This window comes from Schistocerca nitens, chromosome 1 (assembly GCF_023898315.1).
Source record: "Schistocerca nitens isolate TAMUIC-IGC-003100 chromosome 1, iqSchNite1.1, whole genome shotgun sequence".
In the NCBI taxonomy this organism is placed as follows: domain Eukaryota; kingdom Metazoa; phylum Arthropoda; class Insecta; order Orthoptera; family Acrididae; genus Schistocerca; species Schistocerca nitens.
The window spans coordinates 147,019,285-147,042,509 of NC_064614.1; the positions used below are offsets into that span (position 1 = coordinate 147,019,285).

The 23,225-nt window shown below is 36.4% G+C and overlaps 1 protein-coding gene across 1 annotated transcript in view; it reads left to right on the forward strand.

Moving 5' to 3' along the window:
* Positions 1-23,225, forward strand: part of LOC126243507 (WD repeat and FYVE domain-containing protein 3) — a 324,242-nt gene that overhangs the window by 42,598 nt on the left and 258,419 nt on the right. The window contains exons 6-9 of the mRNA XM_049948168.1: positions 8,481-8,667; positions 10,234-10,400; positions 11,165-11,367; positions 17,743-17,891. Coding sequence (XP_049804125.1) covers positions 8,481-8,667; positions 10,234-10,400; positions 11,165-11,367; positions 17,743-17,891 — 706 coding nt within the window. The remainder of the gene's footprint in view (positions 1-8,480; positions 8,668-10,233; positions 10,401-11,164; positions 11,368-17,742; positions 17,892-23,225) is intronic.

Consider the following 23,225-nt stretch of genomic DNA (forward strand, 5'->3'; position numbering starts at 1 on the left):
ACGTAATGGCGTTGTTGGCTGCATCAGCCGCATCGATTGTTGCACTGTGAATTACTCGAATGCAGGTTAATTCAAGGAAGGTAGACATGAAATCAGGATCACCTCTTACAAATTAAAAGCGGAAAATAATATTAAATCAATATATTATCTGCTTAATTAGTGTAAAATATGCTTACATTTGCCAGCACTCGCAAGATGTCCGTCTACACGCAGGCAAGACAAAAGAAGAAGTGAAGACGACTAAAAAATTAACAAAAGAGCCTATCTTGTCGTCTCTTTAGATCATTTTGTTATATTTCTTTGCCCTCGAAACTTACTCAGAGAAATTATTATAATACGGATACTTGAGACAAATGTATGTTATTCAATTTTTAAATGTCTCTTTTTTTATAAATATTGTCTTTTAAGTCCTTTCTTATTATTTCGCTGGGGACGCTATACTTCTGTGGTCAGGATGGAACAGGCTGTAATTTGTTTTCCTGAGATTTGTTGCAAGTGAGTTTACTGTGAATGAATTCAGAATATCTGCAAGCAACTGGTTGATTTTAGTCTCTATGTTGCCAGATATTTTGTCAGTCACAGTGCTTGTATAAACAGCAAAAATTGTGAAGTTACTTGTTTTGTTGGGGGGCAAAGGTAGATCATCAAGGTATATAAGAAATTGTAGGGGCCTTGGACAAATGCTTGGGGACCCCATAACATAATTTTCCCTAGTCAGACTCTGCTCTACCCACCTGGTTTTTGTGTGCATCTACAACCATCATTTCCCTGTGATGCACAAGTTCCATCTCCAGTGATAGAACAGACTAGTGTGTAATTTTTGAGGTGTACTCATATCTGTACATCATGTTTTAACAGAATGTGATTTATGCTGTTACAAGAGATATTTGGTTTATCAGCTGGCCAGCTCTATGTTGTATGACCGTGAAATGAATGTGTTACTTGTTTGAATATTTTATGTTATGTATGAGCACCTCTACAAATCAAAGAATTAGACTATGTTTTCAGAGTGGCTGGCTAGTGCACTTATTTCAGCTTCTACATTGTTACCAATCCTTGTATTTTTACAATTGATTTTACAAAATGATTGTAAAGTGAGTTTTATGTATTTTACTTGTCTGTTTGGGTGTCTGATGACTAAGAATGAGAATGGGATGCACTGAGTGAGAATTAAATTATACTTGTTATCTTTTTGAAACAGATCTTAAATATTTAAATTGTATTTGGTTTCCTAAGGATGATGAATTTGTCTGCCACGTAGTACAGTCAGAGGAACAATTGAAATTGTAGAACAAATATTTTATGTCAGGCAATCCATATTACCTTACATATTGTTTAAAGTGTTCATTTAGAGTACGTGTAATCATTGGGGCAGTAGATCAGTAAGAGTTTGAATATATTTGTTAGTTTGTCTATTTGCGGCACACATTCTATAGACATTGAATTTTTTGTGTGTAAATGTTGAGAGTGCTGAATAAAGTGACAGTGGCTTTTCCTCGTTTATATATTTGTTTGTATAAGGACTTTTTTGATATACCTTTGGCCACTGACATTATTGTGCATTGAGTAGATTAGAGGAAACTGAAGATAAGTATTCAGTTGTGTCAACTGCAGTTCTCTGGCAGACATAACTCATATAATAAATTGCAAGTGCGCAGTTTTATCGCTATCTCTAATATCTAACCATCCTTGAAACAGTGGCGAGGCTCAGTCAAATGAGAGGACATAGTTCAGGGGAAAGGTTCATGTAATATTTTCTGCTAATGTTGTTGCATCAAAGGAAAATTCTATTGATGAAAGTAATTAATAAGACACGAAATTACTGGCCAGCACTTTTCATTCAGGAGGCAAAATGTTCAGTATTGCTGACAGGAAAACATAAAAGCTTCCAGAACTATTAGTTACTTCCTCAGGGGTGAGGGAGGGCTATAGCGGGAAATGTTAGAGAGGAGGCGTGGGGTCCCTATCTGTTGCCTAGGATACGAACTTAGACTGTGAGCACACCTCACGTACCAGTATGCCGAGCGTTGTGGGCAAATGCCACGTGGATGTCGAGGCTAGGACGGGTACCAAATGATTTTGTATCAGCTTTTCATTTTAATCTGGGTCTTCTGTAACAAAGAATTGCTGATTTGCACTTGTCTTACAGAATGAGATTTTCACTCTGCAGCGGAGTGTGCGCTGATATGAAACTTCCTGGCAGATTACAACTGTGTGCCGGACCGAGACTCAAGCAGAGCACTTCCTACGAAAAGCAAAGGTCCCGAGTTCGAGTCTCAGTCCGGCACACAGTTTTAATCTGCCAGGAAGTATCATATCAGTGCACACTCCACTGCAGAGTGAAAATCTCATTCTGGAAACATCCCCCAGGCTGTGGCTAAGCCATGTCTCCGCAATATCTTTTCTTTCAGGAGTGCTAGTCCTGCAAGGTTCGTAGGAGAGCTTCTGTAGAGTTTGGAAGGTAGGAGACGAGGCACTGGCAGAAGTAAAGCTGTGAGGACGGGGCGTGAGTCATGCCTGGGTAGCTCAGTTGGTAGAGCACTTGCCGTGAAAGGCAAAGGTCCTGAGTTTGAGTCTCGGTCCGGCACACAGTTTTAATCTGCCAGGAAGTTGCACATGTCTTGTTTGATGATGAGACCTGCTTCACACAAGAAGATCACAAAGAAAATAATCAACTTTCGACAATATAATGTAATTGCAATGGGAGAACACACACATAAAAAATGTTTTATTTATGCAAGCTTTTGGAGGAGCCAGTGGTGACATAGCAAGCTGGGATCTCTTTACTTCCTCTCTTGTTTTGCCATCTGCCTCCTTAATGTAACAGAGGTGTGAGGGGGGGCGGCAAAAAATAGACAGGTTAAAAAATGCAAGATGTAGAAAACTAAAATGTACTGTGAAAAAATGCTCAGACTGAAGAAATGGATGAAGGCTAGATGGGTGGCCTTAATGGATCTCATTTCAGGGCATGATTTGCTTTGACATGGCCACAACTTCTTTAAATCATGCTGTGAAATGAGATCCATCCTGTCTGAGATTTTGCCCACCACACCTAGAATAGCTTTTTGTCACCCTCCCAAACTCTGGAGTATCTGGAGCTCCTCCTGCAACCATCTCCCTACCCTATGGCTCGTACTCCTGCGACAATCCCTGCTGTAAGGCTTGCCCTAAGCACCCTCTTACCACCACATATAGCAGCCCTGTAACTGGTAACACACATGCTATCGAAGGGAGAGCCACCTGTAAATGACACAGCATATGCCAGCCGTTATGCAAACCATGTTTGACCTTTTACATCGGCATGATACCACCAAGTAATCAATTAGGATGAATGGGCATAGGCAGAGGGTGTATACGGGCAACACGCAATATCCTGTTGCTGAACATGCTCTACAACATGGCAGTCATGACCTGGGCACCTGTTTCACCAAATGTACCATCTGGATTCTCTCCCCCAGACAGCAGTTTCTCAGAACTCCGGAGGTGGGAACTAGCGCTACAACATTTCCTTGGTTCTCGCCACCCATGTGACCTTAATTTACAGTAATTTCTTTTGTCTCAGTATTTCTTCATAGTAACTACTCCTTTCTTCACTGTGTTTGAGTTTTGTGCATATTTTATTTTCTGACCTGCGTTAGTTTTGCCATTCTGCTTCCACCATCACATAGAATGCACTTAGCTTTTCACTCTTAATAATTCCTTCACAATGTTTTAGCAGAAATCTGTGTCTTGAATATTACCCTGTCTTCTACGTTTAAGCTCTCAGGTTTTCAAATCTCATTTGATGCAGTCCCCAACAATCGGTCTTTCCTGCTCATTCTGAACTGTACCCCTTTTCCTAAATCCCTCCAGTCCTTTTACATCACCCCTCTTCCTTCCCCTTTAACCATTCTGCTGGGAGAAGGAACCACTGGCACCAAAAGCTTGCATAAGGAAAACTTTTTTTGTATGTGTGTTCTCCCACTGCTGTTTATTGAGTAGATTTTTTATCTATCCAGTTACATTATATTTACACAAGAAGAGTATTTCAGCAACAGGAATGGCTACATTTGGTATGGTGAAAACCTCCATTCAGTTTTTGTTAGGTTGCTAATAAATGTGGTATGTAAACATTTGAGGTGGTCTTATTATTGATTATCCCATAGGACATTTGAATTTTTCATTATGCCGGAACTGTTCCTAAGATGCCTTCCAAATGTCTTCTCTTGCTCAGAGAGAATATACCATTTTGTTTTATCATGTCTTTGCCCCCACTGAAACTTGATTGTAGATGGGGAAGAATGCCATAGGCCACCAACTCAGTGTCACAAGTGGAAATGCATGTATGGATATTCCCTTATTTTGAACAGGTTCGACAACCATCCCTATTACTTGGAATAATAGGCAGTGACTGCTGTGATTGTAACAAATGAAATCATACTCTAGCAATGTTATCTATAGACATCCTGCAGGAGTATTTCAGGAAAAATAGATAATCAGTTTAATTTCTTTACATCTTAAAAGGACTGTCCTCCCTTCACACTGTGTGGCTCCAAGAATTGTAGATAAGAGGGTATGTATTCTCTGACAAAAATGATCCTTATTGTTACATGATAAACATAGAAATGAATTAAACGATCTTGAAGAATAATGGCTGTGCCTCTCTCACACACAATTGAAACCAACCCAATTCAGCTTACTGTAATGTGGATGTAAGATCCACCTACCTTACTCTGTACAGTAAACTTCAGACTAAGTGTACAATGAACCAAAATGCTGCATTGAATGTGTGGTTTGCAAAAATAGAAAATCATTTGTGATTGGTTATAATAAAAGCAAATTCAAATAGTATAGTAAACTTGAAACTCAGTGATGTATTAAGCTCATACAATCTTATAAATATAGTAAACTGTGACAATAAAATGACAGTCACATACTCCACTAGAATGGATTATGCTGTAATCAACAAAGATGTCAAAGGTAAGGTAAGTTACAGTAGCTTAGATTTTCATTATTCTGACCACTTCTGTAAGATTATAGAGTGCATGAATTCAGTTATGCTAAAAATAACGAAAATTGTTCTACAGAAACAAACTCTGAATACCTTAAACATTAACATTCTTAAATACAAATTAGCAAATGAGAAATGATTATGTGTATCGGGTGAAAGAAAGGGCCTGATGACAAATTGAATGAGCTGTACTCAACCCTTGTGAGACATTATGAATATTGCTGTCCAGTCAGAGAAATCCTGAAGGTAGTTAAAACTGCCAAAATGGGAACTCCTACAAAATCTCATTAGGCTCAGGCAGAGTATATACAATCTAAACCTGTTTTATAAAGCTACTGCTCTGTAGGCTTTTAAGGAAGAATACAGTTGGGCAAAGAAAAGTTTTAAAACTTAAATTGCTAACCTAAGGAAGCAGACTAACAGTAAACCAATAGAACAGTCTGACAACATAAGTAAAACATCATGGGAGCTGATTGGCAAGTACCGCAAATGTCCTAGCGAGATGAACACTGAACCATTCAGCTTAAGGCTTGCTGGTAACATTGAAAAACTTGCAAATGCTATATGTAATATTCTTGAAAAAAATGGCCCAAATACTGCATGTAATCAGAAACTACATGCAATATTTTTAATAACTACTTCATTTCTGTTGACCAGTAAACCCACATTATAGATGCACAGGTAGAGAACCCATGTCACCTCACTCGGTGTACTGAATTTGAATGTGTGGAAGTGAATGAGCAGGAAGTATGCAAGGCAGATGCATGCTAAAGAAAAATTTTCATCTGGATGGGATGGCATATCCAGTGCTATTAGTAGGGTGTGCTTAAAAGAATCTCTGAACTCTTACTTACCTGACTAACTGCAGCATGAGAGACAATATGTATTCAACTGTCCTAAAAATAAGTGTAGTGAAACTGGTGTATAAAAAGGGAAGTAAGGAAGACGTTTCCAGACCCACCTTTAATAAGATATATGAAAGTATTACCCTTTCCCAGCTAAGTGCCTTTTTCTCAAAACACACTGCTTGTAGATTTGCAGCATGGCTTCAGAAAAGATCTAAGTACAACCACAGCATTTACGCAGTTCTTCCAAGAAGTTTACTGTCTGTTGGACCAGATGATGTAGACTGCAGGTATATTTTTAGACCTGACAAAAGCTTTTAGCACGGTAAACCATAGGTTACTTCTGAAAAAGAAAGCTGAAGTCCATGAATCCTCGAGCCACATACCTGCTGAATCATAAGCAATGGACTAAACTGTCATTCAAGCTAGATGATAAAATTATGAACGTTCAGTCCACTAGTGAAAAGATTATAAAAGGTGTACCTCACAGCTCAATCCTTTCTCTTCCTATATATATTAACAGCATTGCACAGCCCATTAATGCCCATATAATAAGCTATGCATATGAGAGAGAATGTAAGGAACTAGAATCTTTTGCTACTAGCGGTCTAACAGAAGTAATGAAGTACTTCAATGACCAGGGTATAAAGGTGAATGTCACCAAAGCTCAATTACTGGTATTTCAAATGGGCGGTTCTCATGACGACAATGTAAATAATGTATAAGGGGCGTTCAAAAATAAACGAGCTGGAGGCATAATTGCAGAAACCAGTACCTGTATGTTAGAAGTATTGACCCTGGCTGTTGCGACACTTGTCCCTTTATGACACAAAGCGGTGAATGGCTGTCTCATAAAATTCCTGTGAATGTGATGTTAACTAGTTCCACATGTACAGCTGGACGTTGTCGTCAAAGATGAATCAAAGCCTTTTTAAGCAGACCAAAACTGGCTTTATCACAGGAAGAGAGGTCCAGACTGTATGGAAGGTGGCTGAGAACCTCCTATTTGCAGGAGTGCCACGAGCATGTTGGCCGTATGAGGCTATGCATTGTCGCGAAGCAGAATGACCCCACAGGTAAGATTGCCTTGTCGTTTTAATTTGATCGCTTGGCAAAGGGTCGTCAAGATTTGTGAGTAATGCTGGGCATTCACTGTTGTCCTGTGGTGCAGGAAGTGAATCAGAAGGAGATCATCTTGGTCAGAGAAGAACATCAGCATAGAGGCAAGTGATTCACCTTGGACAATGACGTCCAGCTTTACGTGTGGAACTGGTTAACATCACAGCCCCAGGAATTTTATGAGACAGCCATTCACCACCTTGTGTCACAGTGGGACAAGTGTCTCAACAGGAAGGGTCAATACTTCTAACATACAGGTACTGGTTTCTGTTATTATGCCTCCAGCTCATTTCTTTTTGAATGCCCCTTATATGCAACATCTCAGCTACAGAAAATGGAAGCTGTAAATTCCTAGGTATGTATGTTGTTGAAAATCTGTGATGAAACAACCACACTAATTTTGTATGTGGAAAAGTCAGTTATACCTTATACTCTCTCAGCCAGCTTGCAAAGATAGTATCGAGCCAAACATTGAAAAATAGTATATTATGGAACAATTTACCACTTCCTTAGTTATGTGATTGAACTGTGATGCTGTGCAGCTGATGTACACTTAAAAAGAATAATGCTCCTACAGAAAAGAGCTGTAAGACTTATACATGGTATGTGCTGTAGAGATTCGTGTCATGATGTGTTTATGCAGCACAAATACCTAAAAATTTATTCTTTACACATAAGTTATCAAGTGCAATGATGTACATGAACACAACACCAGGACAAATTTAACAGTTTCCAGGAAAGAACAACATTGGGCTAAAAATGACAGATGGAAGCCCACTCATCGGACTTCTTAAGGTGTATGCAGGGAAAGAATTTTACAACCATATTAAAATCTTTTCTGATAGAAAAATGTTTATATTCATCCAAGAATTTTAAGACACTGTTTTTAAATGTGAACCATTGGGATTTCACCTGTAATGTAATAAATGTATAACATAGATATAAGGTACAACGGTTGCAGTATAAAACATATTTTGCAAGTTTAATTATAGTAATGCTATCATTTCTGACATTAGTAAATGTTTGTCACTGTGATGGCTCCACAGAAAAAAATCTGTAAACAAATAAATCTTAGAATCCATAGCAGTGGAACAAACCATCTTGATTTTGCTTCATCATTTTTCAGTGCCAAAGACATAACGCAAGTATAGGAGAAATGTGTAACATCTTAATATGACTCTATTCTCTCAAAGAAAAGACAGTTTTGACTTGTTATTTCTGGGTCTGAAATCATTATGTTTTTTCTTTAGAAACTGTGAATGTTAAAGAACTGTGCCACAGGGGTATATGATGGATGGTTCTTGAAGCAGAGAGGAAAGGATTTTATATTCATTCAATGATCAGGCAGAATTATAGGCAAGAAGTGTGTTATATAAAATATTTCGTGTTAGGTGCATTGAATATTCCAAAATTTTACTGCCATTGTTTGTCTTGTGAGTCGTCTTAAAAGCTTGCTTATTCCTTACTTTCAATGTTTGTTTGTGTACTCGTGCATTGCAGTGTTAATGTAACATTTTATGTTTCAGATAAGGGTTGTGTAGCTCTCTGTATTGAAAATATGCAAAGAGTTCAAGAACTGACACCCCTAGAAATTGTTGAGATGTTTGTAACTGTGTTCTGCTTCCTGAAAGATTCCAGTGAAGTCTCTCAGACACTGCTTGATGATTTTCGCAGCTGTCAGGGTTATGTTTTCCTGTCCGAATTCCTTTTGAAGTAAGTCATTGCTTGAACAGAGCTTCTGAGTTTCTTTAAATGACTTTGCAGCTTAAACATTCTGTTACGAACAATGTGTGATTCCCATTGTTGCTTGCCTCACTGTAAAATGCTTATAAAATTCAATGCAAAGTCAGCTTTTGCATATTGTGTTTCAAAAGGACCTATGTATAGGAAGTACTGATAAATTGAAGGATTTAAAGGACGACATAGTTACCACCAGGCTGTTATTTAAAGAGAAAACTTTATTAAGCCAGTTTCAAGTGTGTGCTCATTCTCAAGTGCACAGTGGATGTGGATGTATCATCCTATTGTGCATTTAGTTATGAGCACATGCTCAAACTGGCTACTAGTGCTTCATAAAGTGCCTTGTGGGAAGAGCTCATTGTTGAAATTTATTGAGACTTGGTGCTCACCCAGAATAAGTAAAGCTGAAGGACTGGTAAAAATAGCAAATAGATGTATCGAGCAAGGGTTGGATAAAATAATATAAACATCTTGGTAGAGACAACTTACATTCAGAAAGTGTTTTGACTTATCTGTAACACACTAATGTTGCCTGTCTTAATTCCAGGAAATGCTCTAAGGATTCCAGCATTGTTTTATTAATACAGCTTTTTAAAATAGTTGTGTGTATATATATATATTGTTCAAATTTATGAACCGATATTCCATGCAGTCATAAAGTTCTATATGCCGAATGAATTCGTGATTGCATAAATTCCTCCAAAGTTAGTGTGAAGGCTTCTAATGAATTTACTCCTTAATTTTGAACAGTTAAGAAATGGGTGGCTGAATTCAGATGTCACCATACATACCTTGAAGAAGGCCCATGTGAATGATGTCTCGAAATGCAGTTACAGATGGAAACATTAGGAAAATGCTCAGTATGGTGCTGGGTTGAAGCCATGCCCTTGAGGACCACTTTGAACTGTTACATTATGAAGAAATTATTTACTTCATATGAACTGACTTGTTGCAATGAGTTTGAGTTTTAAACTGTGATGTTTCACTAACCTTGTGCAATGTAAGTGTTAGAACTAGTGCACAGTGAATAAAATAAAATATGACTACATGCTGTGACTGATAGCACTGCTAATAATGAGAAGTGTAATTGCTCATAGAAGCCCAGTGTTAAATTTGTGAAATAGAATATTCGAAACTATTGAAGACTGTCTTGGGCTTTGTAATTATTGTATTAACCAACCTGTTTTCATATTTGGCATGGATCTGTCAAACATATCTGCATATTTGCAAGATTATGGTCGAAAATTGTTAGGAATGCTGTTCCTTTGAGCATATTAAGTAAGAGATTTCCAGCGGTTTCGTGGTTTCTGGCTCTAGTATCATACATTATATGGTAATCAGATCTGTGTTATTTTTCAATAGATATCTTATAATCTGACACATTGAAAATTGAAGAAATTCAAACTTACTAGCGGATATTATTTACATTATTAATGCATTGTGCAAATGTGAACTATGAGAGGGGAAAAATCGTGCACTTAATGACACTGCATATTATTTGCCTCTTTTGGACTGACACATAAATTGTGTATGTTTTAGGTTAGAACATGACACTAGCCCAGAATCTCAAGAAGCCATCCGTAACCTGGTTCTGATGGTGGCTTCTCTTGCGATGTGTGGTTACATTGAACTACGCCCTAGCCAGGCTAGTATGGGTTCCCTCTTTAAAATCAGCAATTTCTCATTGCCGCAGCCTTCAGGGAGAGGTAAGGGAAACAGTTGGAGAGTTTATTTTAAAAATACTTGTCAAACATAATGGCAGTGCATTTGTTACTGTCTTAACATTAGCTAATAACTACATGCATTACAGGTGTAATTTTAGCACAATCTAATATACATAATCAGTTTGAAATATTCTATTGAGCCACTGAAAATAGTGAAGTATTTCTTTTGGCATCAACATCTATTTACATAGGATATCTAAAATTTAACATGAAAAAGATAAAGAAATAATACTCGCAGTAGGCAGCTGTTAACTGTGTAGTGGTAGAACTAAAAAAAAAAAAAAAGTAAGAAAGGAAAAACAAAAAACCAGAAATATTGCTTTTCAAACATGAAAAGAGCTGGAGGTATTTGAGTAGTTCAAGTATTTGGTGGAGCCATCAATATGGGCCGAGGGAGACACTGTTGAAAGAATAAGAGAAAAAGGGTATGTTGTGTTTCCCTTAATGGCTCTCCTTTTTAACCTTAGACTACTCAAAAATTTCATCACCCCCCAAGTACCGTTGCAATGTTGAAACGTTAAATCTCGTTTTTATTTCATGTTGCAGCCGTGTATCCAAACTAATTTTATTAAAGTTCAGGAGATAGTGTTTGCAAAAACCTTTACTTTCATGCCTATTGCTGCCTGATATGTAGAATTTTCTTTCAATCTTTATGTCCATCTACACCTAAATATAGTTTTCATGGAGCTTATGCAGTTTTGCTTTAATTTGTCTCATTAACTGAAACTAATTATTCATTCTTACAGGAGCCAGTGTGAGAAATATACAGGCCTTTCAAGTACTACAATCTGTTTTTCTTAAATCAAACTGCCCTGCATTGTGCTGCACCATTCTTGATGCAATTTCTAGTGTATATCATGCAGATAACGCAAATTACTTTATACTTGAGGGCCAGAACACCCTTTCTCAATTTGCCGAAAAAATTCATCTGAAAACACAAGAAATACAGGTAAACTTCATGAAAATTATTCAGATAAAATGACTTTTAATTTAGAAATCATTAAATGTTGTACAAGTTTTCTGGTTTTTTTAATAATCCTTCATTCATGCGATCATAAAGGTTGACTCTTCATTAGCAAAGCACATCAGAAATGGCATTGTGAACTACAAATTAGGTACTCCACACAACGTGGGAACCTCAGTGGGCACCATTCTCTACTATGTATCAAAACTATTTTCATGCCATTTATGACGACTTAATTTAAATGAATTGGAATGCATACAGAAATTGCAAGGAGCATTTCTGGACTCTGTTCTATATTGTACGACAATTTGAGTGCTATGCAGGATATTGTCCTGAAGATGGATGTCTGGAAACTTTAGTTGCAGAAGGAAAACTGTGTGTGTGTGGATGTCTAGTGAGAAGTGATTTGTAAATGAAGTATAAGGATGTAGAAAATACTTTCAAAATTCACATACATCTTCTTACTGCAATACCGGTGATATAAAAATATGACAAAAACTGTGAAATGCTTCAGCATTTCATTTTGTGCAACATGTCATAATCAGTAATGAGTTTTTCATGTGCCCTGAGTCAGGGGTGTGGGAGGAAAGTGGCTGTAATATTTATTTACGTATTTGTTGATTTACTAAACCTGGTAAGTTCTGGGACATCAGACCCTCTGTCACATCTAACCAGCCATTATACATATTATGTTCATTATAATAAACACAAGTTACAACTTTATACAACTTTTGTGATTACTGTAGCATGAAAGAGAAAGAAAACACAGTACATTTGTCCATGGGTACAAAAATAGAGACAAGATAAAGGGAGACAGTTGTAAACTGTGAAGTATACAGCCATGAGCATGAGAGAGAGAGAGGGGGGGGGGGGGGTTTACACAATACTATTAAAAAGGGTGAAAAGAAAGTAAAGTGATGTGACTGACTGAGAAATGAAAAAACAAGAAGTGTGAATGGGAGAAGGCAGGCACATTTACGTTACTGTTAGACGGGGTGAAAACTGACCATACATGTTAATTTTTGGGGAGTTGTTAGAGGGTGACAGGAGGCAGTGCTTCAGCTCTTCCTTTAGAGCAACAGGGCATTTAATTGTGCACAGAGTGCAGGGTAGCTCATTCCAGAGCCAAATAGCAGCAACAGAGGGGGAGTTCACGAGTTATCTTGATTTATAGATAGGCATAGTTAGGGTACTAGGTAAATTAGACCTTACGTTTGCAGTATGATGAGATGACTGGTACTCAATTTCTGATGCAGGGTACTGGAGTGCTTGTCCATCAAGCCTACAGTTGGCACATAGCTTCTCTGGCCACAACTGATCTAAATGGAGAGGCTTTAATTACAAATGTGAGATGATGAAGGTTATGGATGAAAATATAATTATTGAACCATGCAGAATTTTATCAACAAGAAAGGAATACTCTGACAATCTACAGAACTGTTCTGATCCAGAATCACCAATTACAAGTTCCAGCACCAGCCCTAATGATAACTAAATTCCAGAACTGACATGTGGAGATGTGTTGAGAAGTATGAAATACCTAAAAAATGGCAAGACAACTGGGAGCAGCAGAATTGTTGCTGAGATATTAAAATATGGAGAAGAACCACTGCACAGATGTTAGTTTCACGTGATACAGTTAACCTGGAAAACTGAGAACATACCAGCAGACTGGAAAGAATCAGTAGTCTCAGTACATAAAAAAGAAGACAGGGAACACTTCAGAAACTATCGAGGAATATGAGGAGTTAACACAGTCTGTAAGATTTTATTGTTGTTTATTGCTAAACCATGTGAAAGCATACACAGAAAATATTATCGGGATTATCAAAATGGCTTTCAAAGAAATAGATCCACTACTGATAATATATTAGTAATCAAAGCAATAAATGAAAAATACAGGAAAGTAAACAAAAATTATATTACTTGTTCACCAGTTTTATGATAGCTTATGACTCTATTGACAGACAAAGCCTGTGGAATGTAATGACTTGAGATTTCCAGTCAATCTTCTTAATCTTTGTAAAATGTGCATTAGTGAAAATATGACTAGTACTTTGCTAAATAGAATAAAATCTGACCATTTTAAAAATAAAAAGGGACCAAGACATGGGGAATCTCTGTTTCCCCTTAAATGCAGCCGTGGAGAGAGTTGTAAGGAAGCTCAAGCTAGTGTCTTCTGGGATCCTCCAAAGAAATAAAGTTTTAACAAATGCAGATGATGTAGCGCTCATTGAAAACAGTGAAATAGAGATTAGGCAGTTATTTGTGAAGCTTGTAGAAGAAGCATCCAATCTTGTACTAAAAGTAAATGATAAGAAAGCAAAATGCAATATAGGTCAAGGATGGAGATATGAACAAGACAATCAGTTGCATTTAATAATTGGAAAACAAAATTCAAAAGTGTCAAACAGTTCAAATTTCTGGGCACAATGATACATAAATGAAATCAGAGACAAGTGAAGTGAAAATCAGACTGCAGAATGCTAATAGATCATACTGCTCTATACAAAACTTCTAGAGTCTATACTACTGACAAGTAAAACTAACATGAAGCTATAATTTTATGAAAAGGATAGATTGGTAATCACCAAATAGAGAAGACATTGAGTCGCAGGCAGGCAGGGGTCTCAGCCGGCAGAGAGAGTGGTCATGTATATGAGAGTTGTGCTTGTGTGAATGTGCATGTGTTTTCTACTTTAAAAGAAAGCCTTTTCTCCAAAAGCTCCAAGGTGTAGCAGATTTTTGTTGTGCCTGTCTATGACTCTGTCTCTCCTCTATATTTTGAGTAGCAGTCTGTCCTTTTCATAATATTTTGTGATTCCATCCTGGATTTTTCATTGTTTAAAATGAAGCTATATAACACAATCATCAGACCAGTCCTAAACTACAGAGCAGAAACATGTAATTAAACTAAAATGGAAGGACATCACTTCCAAATATTTGAAAACAAAGTTTATAGGAAAATCCTTGGTCTGTACTATGATAATGAATCCCAAAGCTGGAAGAGAATACACAACACCAAAACCTACATGCTATCACGACGAGCAACAATAATGAGTGCAATAATTACAAAAGACTTCAATCGACAGGTGATTTGATGAAAATGGAAGCGGATTAAGGGGCTCCGGAAAGGCTCAAAATCACGAAAAGTTCAATTTTTGCTTTTTTGCATTTTCTGAATCTGCGGACTTTTACCTTTTAATAGATATATAATTTATTCAATTCCGAAGACTACAACTATTTTTAAATTTTTTTTGAAATGTGTTCTACATGGGCGTGACCCACTGTGGCGCTGTTAAACTGCTGTCAAATGGTGTTATTATTAACGTTCGTGTTCATCAGGTACATTTTAGTGATGTGAGATAAAGTATGTGTTGTGGCTAACCTGTGGTGATTCAATATATATCGCTGGTGTGATTGTCGATTGTTTCATGTTTATTTACTCTGTCGTTATCTCGAAAATATTCGTAATTAATTCTGTTTCTTGAGTCTCTGTTTTGTTGAAGTATAATAATGAGTAAAAGTAAAGTTATTAGAAATCCTCTGAAGGCTTTTAAGAAAAGGAGAAACGTTGGAAAGCCAAAGGTATGTGTTATTACTGTAAACAATAAAGACGATAACCAAGTGAGTGAACCTAACCTCTCAAGTACACCTGCCCATAGCAGTCAAAGTGGGAAAGAAAATACTTCACAGAAGAAGCTTGGTTCAATGAGTGAAAACTATGAATGTTTTATGGGCGAATCGGATGTGAATGAAATATTTGATATGTCGGTTCTCAAAGGAATTTTTTCAAACTGTGTAAGATGTATTCATTGTAGTGAAGTTGGTCTGGAACTCTCCATAATAAAGCACGTAGGACTTGCTAGTGAAATACAACTGAAATGTGATAAGTGTTCATACATGACCACCTTTTGGAACAGTGTTTCAGTAACTGCAACTGAAGAAAATGGTAGCAAAATCTACGAACACAACATTAGATTTGTTTATTCCTTGTGTTCAGTTGGTAAGGGTGCTACTGCAGGTGCAATTTTCTGTGGCATCATTAATCTTCCAAATCCCCCAACCAAGTTTACGACCTATAATAAATTAATAGGGTCTAAAGTAGAAGATGTCTGTATAGAATCTATGAAGAACGCTGTTTAAGAGGCAGTAATGGAAAATAATGGTAACAGAGATTTGACTGCAGCGTTCGATGGTACCTGGCATAAATGGGGACACATCTCTTCATGGTGTAGTATCTGTCACCAGTATGTATACAGGGAAAGTTTCAGATGTAGCAGTAATATCAAAGTATTGTAGATGTCCACAAAAATATAAAGGTACACATGAAAATAATTGCAAAGCTAACTATAGTGGCAGTAGTGGAGGAATGGAAGTGGCTGGTGTTGCCAGTATATTCCAGCGTTCTGAGGCGTGTGATAAAGTGCGATATGTTAATTACCTTGGTGATGGTGATTCTAAAAGTTTCAAACTTGTTCAAGGACTGAAGCCCTATGGTGATGATGTTGTAGTGCAGAAATTTGATTGTATTGGACACGTACAGAAGCGAATGGGAACAAGACTTCGGCGACTGAAAGCTTCGTACAAAAAACAAAAACTCAGTGATGGTAAAGGGTTGGATGGGAAGGGAAGGTTAACTGACAGTGTAATTGACAAAATACAGAACTATTATGGAATGGCTATTAGGCAAAATACACAAAGTGTCGACGAAATGAAGAAGGCTGTTTGGGCTCTTTTTTTTCATACTTCTTCAACCGATGAAAATCCCCAACATAGCTTGTGTCCCAAAGAAGAAGACAGTTGGTGTAAATATAACAAAGGATTGCTATCTGGTGAAGTGTACACTCATAAGCATAGTCTGCCTCATGCAATAATGGAGGTGATAAAACCTATTTTCAGAGACTTAGCAGCACCTGAACTGTTGAAAAAGTGTATTCACGGAAAAACTCAAAACCCCGATGAAAGTGTAAATAGTGTTATATGGTCGAGAATCCCCAAGACTGTATTTGTTGGAATAGAAACACTTCACTTTGGTGTGTATGATGCTGTTGCGACTTTCAATGGTGGCAACATTGTAAGGTGCAAGGTATTTAGAAATATGGGAATGAAGATAGGTTCTAACACGGTACGAGCGATGCTTGCTTTAGACAAGGAACGCCTTCGGGCTGTAGACAGGGCTGTAAAGAGTCTAGAAATACAAGCAAGAGTAAACAGGAGGAGGAACAAGAGGAAGCTGGAGGAGGAGTTTGCAGAGGATGAAGATAATCCATCCTATGGACCTGGAATGCACTAAAAAGTTAATCCAATCTTTGTCGCTCGATTCCCAAAACTTTTATTTTCTCATACTAATTACATGTTTTCTAAGCATCTTCCAAACATATTTGTTTCAAACTTTCAGTAAATGTTACACAGTACCTTCTGCATAATTTAACACAGCCTTTTTCCAAAAAACTGTATATTTTTGAATATATAAATAAAGGATTGCAAAAAAATGTTGTGAATTTTCATTACAATTGAAAAAAAAAATCATCTTTAATAACTGAACTAAAATTTTGTAATATCCCTGTGTTAAGTTGTAGCCCATATTCCAATAAATAATCTGTAAAAAGTTCAACTTCCTACCTCAAATACTTTGTGAGGAAAGATGTAATTTATAAGCATTATTTTAACATTGCAAGTATAGTGTGTTCCGGAGCCCCTTAAGTAGTTTCAAGAATATTCGTGGAGAAATCATTTGGTAAGAGACCAAGAGGGAGAACTAGGAGTACATGGGTAAATGAAATTGAAACAGTATGCAACAGGACGGGCATAAATTATTGGGAGGGAGTAGTGGAAGATAAAAATATTTGGAGGCAACATGTGATATCTTCTATCAGAAGCCAAGAAGGTTGAGGTTAGAATCGGACACTATACTATCTAAAAGCAGATTTTTCCACAATTATTAGAAGTTATGGGACATGCTGAAATGCAGAAATGGTGTCATCTGGTGCCATGTATAGTTAACTAGTGTGAAATACAGTGTAATCCTCAAACCTGGAACCTTGCATTTCATGGACAGTGCTCTTACCAGCTAAACCGTCCAAGCATTTGCAACTTCAGTTCTGCCAGCACCTGTTACCTAATTTCTAAACTGACCATTTTTTTAAAATTTCTAAATGTGTCACCATGCTTGAAGATTCAATGTCTTGATAATATAAGAATAGAAAATACTATGTATATGTACTGAGACTTATAAATTTAACTCTGATGTTAATAATGAAATTGTGTATTCAACTATCTAGGTATCTTACGTAAAACGAACTTGATCTGATGTTTAAATTATGGCACTAATGGCACTTATCCTTTGTTATTTTTCAGGAGAAATTTTTCCAGCTCCTGGAATTTATAGTATTTCAACTGAATTTTGTACCCTGCAAAGAACTCATATCACTGTCAATACTTCTGAAGGCACAGTCTTCTGTCAGTTGCAGCATAATATGTATGCAAACTTTGCTCAACATTCTAAGGTAATACTTCAGTTTTGACCTAAAGTACTTACAAGTTTTTTCCCCTAAAACTATGCAGTACAAGAAAAAGATATAATTTATATGGTGTATCACTTCTTTTGGGGAAAAGAAAAACCATGGGCTTCACAGATGAAGTACTTTCTACCTCTAATGTATTTAAAAGTTATAATATGTAATGTATAGATACAGCACATCCTGTAAAAGATATAATGCCTTAAGAAAACAAATAGAGAAAACACAGAATTAGAAACAAGACAATATAAAAAAACTAAAAAATAGTAACTTGTAAAAAATCGAAATAATAAACTGATGATGTTGTTTAGTCTTCATTACTTTATCTTTACAAATAGCTACAACAAGGGAACCATTTATAGCCTTATCATCAAATTATAAACTACAATAAAAATTTGATCATCTGTTGTTGAGAGGTGAACTGAAGGTATGGTATAATACTTGGAGGTGTAAAATACAATATAAAAAAGTATTTCTTATGTAAATGTAATCATTACTAAATTTTTTAAGAAAATGCAACAAAAAAGTATACCACTTAGAAATGAGAAACAGTAAAACAAACAAGAAATGAAGAAATAAGATTGACAAATGACCCTACAAAACTGATATCTTGTGTCTCATCCTTGTCATCATCAATCTGATGACTAGTTTGATGGAGCTTTACACACCAGTCTGCATTGTGCAAGTCTGTTCACACCTGCATAACCACTGTGCCTTATGTCCATTTGGTCCTGTTTGCTGTATTCAAGCGTAGATCTCTCTTTTTACAATTTTCACTGTTCCCACACTGCACTCCATTACCAAATTGGTGGCTCCTTGATGTCTCAGGATGTGTCCTCTAAACTTATCACTTCATTTAGTTGCAGTGTGTCATTAATTTATGTTCTCCCAAATTCGAGTCAGTTTCTCTTCATTAATTACTTTGTCTATCCATCATCACCATTCTTCTGTAGCACCACATTTGAAAAATTTCTATTACCTTCTTGTCCATACAGTTTGTCCCCACTCCACTTCCATATGAGGCTACACTGCAAAGAAATACTTTCAGAAAACATGTCCTAACAAATGAATGTAAATTTAATATCAGTATATCTTTTTTTTTAGGAGTGCTTTACCATGCTACTACCAATCTGCATACTATATTCTTTTTATTCTTGATGCCATCAGTTATTTTGCTGCCCAAATAGTGTCTATAGTGGATTGGTGTGTGGCACATAGAAACATGTGACAGAAAACCGTGTGATCACAGCAATATGTGTCTGTATGGTTGTCTCTGTGAATGTATGTGATTCTCCTAGAAAAAGAGCAAATTTGAGAATACTGTTTTCCGTTATATGTTCCCATTATTGTTATACTTTTGCTCCCTCTGTTTTATCGGTGATAACTTTGAAATTCTAAAGTGCATATTCTAGCCAGCACGATCAAAAGCTACAAGTTCCGTTTTGCCTTTCTTCAACCATCTTCCAAGATAAGTATTAGGGTCAGTGTTAACTTATGTATTCCTGAATTTCTCCAAAACTGAATCTGCTCTTTCCCAAGTTCAGCTCTTACCAGTCATTCCTTCCTTCTGTAGATACATCAAGTTAGTATTTTGCAGCCATGACTTTTTGAACTGATGCTTCAGTAATATCGTTACCTGTCAGCATCTGCCAAGGATCTTACCAGTTCTGCAAGAATGGGCATTTACTCCAAGTGCCTTGCTTCTACAGAGTGTCTAAAACTAATTTAAGAAAATATATACCACCAAGCTTACAATTTAGACATTCAAAAAAGGTTCGAAACTACATACAGTGGCTCTGAACGCTGTGAAATACTTACTGAATATTTCAAACAGTTATGCAATTGCAGCGCATTACACAAAAATTTCAGTTTTGACAATAAAGTATGAAAAGAACAAGATTTGAAGCCAACAACATTCAAAGAAATTGAAGAAATCATTAGACAACTTAAAAATAAGGAAGCATTTGGGAAAGACAATTTAGTTATGGACTTCTGGAAGCATTCTAGAGACAATATGATAGTATGCCTAGCAAAAATAATTCATAAATCTGGGAAACAAATGTGCTGCCTCCTGGATTGGATGTCTGCATTAAGGGGCTCCGAAAAGGCTCAAAATCATGAAAAGTTCAATTTTTACTTTTTTGTGTTTTCTGACTCTGCAGACTATTACCTTTTAATAGATATATAATTTATTCAATTCCGAAGACTACAACTATTTTTAAATTTTTTTGAAATGTGTTCTACATGGGCGTGACCCACTGTGGCGCTGTTAAACTGCTGTCAAATGGTGTTATTATTAACGTCCGTGTTCATCAGGTACATTTTAGTGATGTGAGATAAAGTATGTGTTGTGGCTAACCTGTGATGGTTCAATATATATCGCTGGTGTGATTGTCGATTGTTTCATGTTTATTTATTCTGTCGTTATCTCGAAAATATTCGTAATTAATTCTGTTTCTAGAGTCTCTGTTTTGTTGAAGTGTAATAATGAGTAAACGTAAAGTTATTAGAAATCCTCTGAAGGCTTTTAAGAAAAGGAGAAACGTTGGAAAGCCAAAGGTATGTGTTATTACTGTAAACAATAAAGACGATGAAAATCTCCAACATAGCTTGTGTCCCAAAGAAGAAGACAGTTGGTGTAAATATAACAAAGGATTGCTATCTGGTGAAGTGTACACTCATAAGCATAGTCTGCCTCATGCAATAATGGAGGTGATAAAACCTATTTTCAGAGACTTAGCAGCACCTGAACTGTTGAAAAAGTGTATTCACGGAAAAACTCAAAACCCCGATGAAAGTGTAAATAGTGTTATATGGTCGAGAATCCCCAAGACTGTATTTGTTGGAATAGAAACACTTCACTTTGGTGTGTATGATGCTGTTGCGACTTTCAATGGTGGCAACATTGTAAGGTGCAAGGTATTTAGAAATATGGGAATGAAGATAGGTTCTAACACGGTACGAGCGATGCTTGCTTTAGACAAGGAATGCCTTCGGGCTGTAGACAGGGCTGTAAAGAGTCTAGAAATACAAGCAAGGGTAAACAGGAGGAGGAACAAGAGGAAGCTGGAGGAGGAGTTTGCAGAGGATGAAGATAATCCATCCTATGGACCTGGAATGCACTAAAAAAGTTAATCCAATCTTTGTCGCTCGATTCCCAAAACTTTTATTTTCTCATACTAATTACATGTTTTCTAAGCATCTTCCAAACATATTTGTTTCAAACTTTCAGTAAATGTTACACAGTACCTTCTGCATAATTTAACACAGCCTTTTTCCAAAAAACTGTATATTTTTGAATACATAAATAAAAAATTGCAAAAAAATGTTGTGAATTTTCATTACAATTGAAAAAAAATCATCTTTAATAACTGAACTAAAATTTTGTAATATCCCTGTGTTAAGTTGTAGCCCATATTCCAATAAATAATCTGTAAAAAGTTCAACTTCCTACCTCAAATACTTTGTGAGGAAAGATGTAATTTATAAGCATTATTTTAACATTGCAAGTATAGGGCGTTCCGGAGCCCCTTAATACATGACCCACATAAAAAGGGAGATAAAACAGACCCCAACAAGTGTCGGTGCCACTGTCAAATAAGGTCTTGTTGGAGGCACTTTGAAGCAGAACTGAAAGAATACTTGAGCCACAATTAGGGGAGTATCAGGGAGTGTTTAGGAAAAGCAGATAGTGTGTAGAACATGTCAACATGTACATTTATACTCTCCAAACTTCTGTGAAGTACATGGCAGAGATTACGTCCCATTGTACCTGTTATTGGGACTTCTTTCCAGTCACGTATGGACTGCACAAAGAATGACTGTTTAAATGCCTCTTCATAAGTCATAAAATTAAAACACATTTTAGAAATTAGGAAAAATCATAAGCTTGATATAACATTCATAGATTTCAAAAAGACATATGATTCTGTTGATAGAAATACGCTACTCAACATTTCAGAACAGTTTGGACTAAGACAAAAAAGCAATAGAAATAAAACAGTGTTGACCAAAACAACATCAGAAGTGAAATTTATGGGAGAAAGTTGTAAATTAAAATCAGTAGTGAGACAAGGAGATGGTTTGTCACCACTTTTTTTTTAACAGTGCTTTACAGAAAGTGCATAGAGATTGCAGGAAGACCATAAATAGTAAGGGGATACAATTAGGAGTAAAGCCAAAAAATATCACTGTAGATTGTCTAGACATAGCACTTATTACAGATTCATTTGAAAGTGCAGAACAACAAATTGCAGGACTATTACATCAAGCAGCAAAAACAGGATTATAAATACCATTTGAAAAACACAGTTCATGGTAGACATCAGTAATGCATATCAAAAATGTGCAAAAATGACAACTCAATATCTAAACTAGATTGTTTTAAATATCTAGGAGAATTTTTATCAAACAGCATCCAGGAAAAGACAGCAGTAGAGACTACAGTACATAAAATGGAGAGCGCCTTGTAAATAACTAGAAACAAACTGAAGTTTGATCATGCACTACTTTACAATGATGTGTTTAAGTAAAATAAACAGTCATGTGGCTGTCTTGATGGATAGTGTAACTTACTGGATGATTTGATAATGAGCACAAGGCTCGAAATTAGGTACAACAAATAAAACTAATATTGCAACATCAACATTTTTAATTGTAGCTCCATGGTGGATGTGGGTTTGACGCCCCAGCAGTGTACTCAGTGAGCTGCGATGGCTGGTACAGTAGTGTGGGGTGATGCATGTTCCTCTGTCCATTTTGAAGTGCTGCATGGCGTCATAGTGTTGCCGGGTCCTTGTTTTCATACATGTGTTAAAAACAAAGCTGATCCGATTTTGCTAGATAAGCTTTTCCTTGGATCTGGATGAGAAATCACATGCCTTTTCTTCAACCTGTATTTCCCTCTGGTGTCCATTCATTCATTCATTCGTCATGATCTTGGTTTTATCATAATACATTTTTAGACCAACTTTGGAGCAGACTAATGTTAGTTTGCTAACCAGTATTTGAAGTTGTTCTATTTTATTTTCAGATAGAACAATATTATCAACAAAGCTCAAGTTATGTAATCTTTTACCCAGAACTTGGATTCCCTTTATTATCCAATTAGGTATTCTAGGACCACCGAAAATAGTTTACGAGATGTACAGTTACCTAGTTTTATATTCTTTTCAGTGCAGAAATTCATTGGTTTCTACTTTAATTACGTTAAGTTAAAAATACAGTACAAGGAATTGTAAATAACATTGTAAGAACAATACCAGAATATTCTGTTCATAATTATAAATATTAACATAAGAAAATACATCAACTGAATTTTTT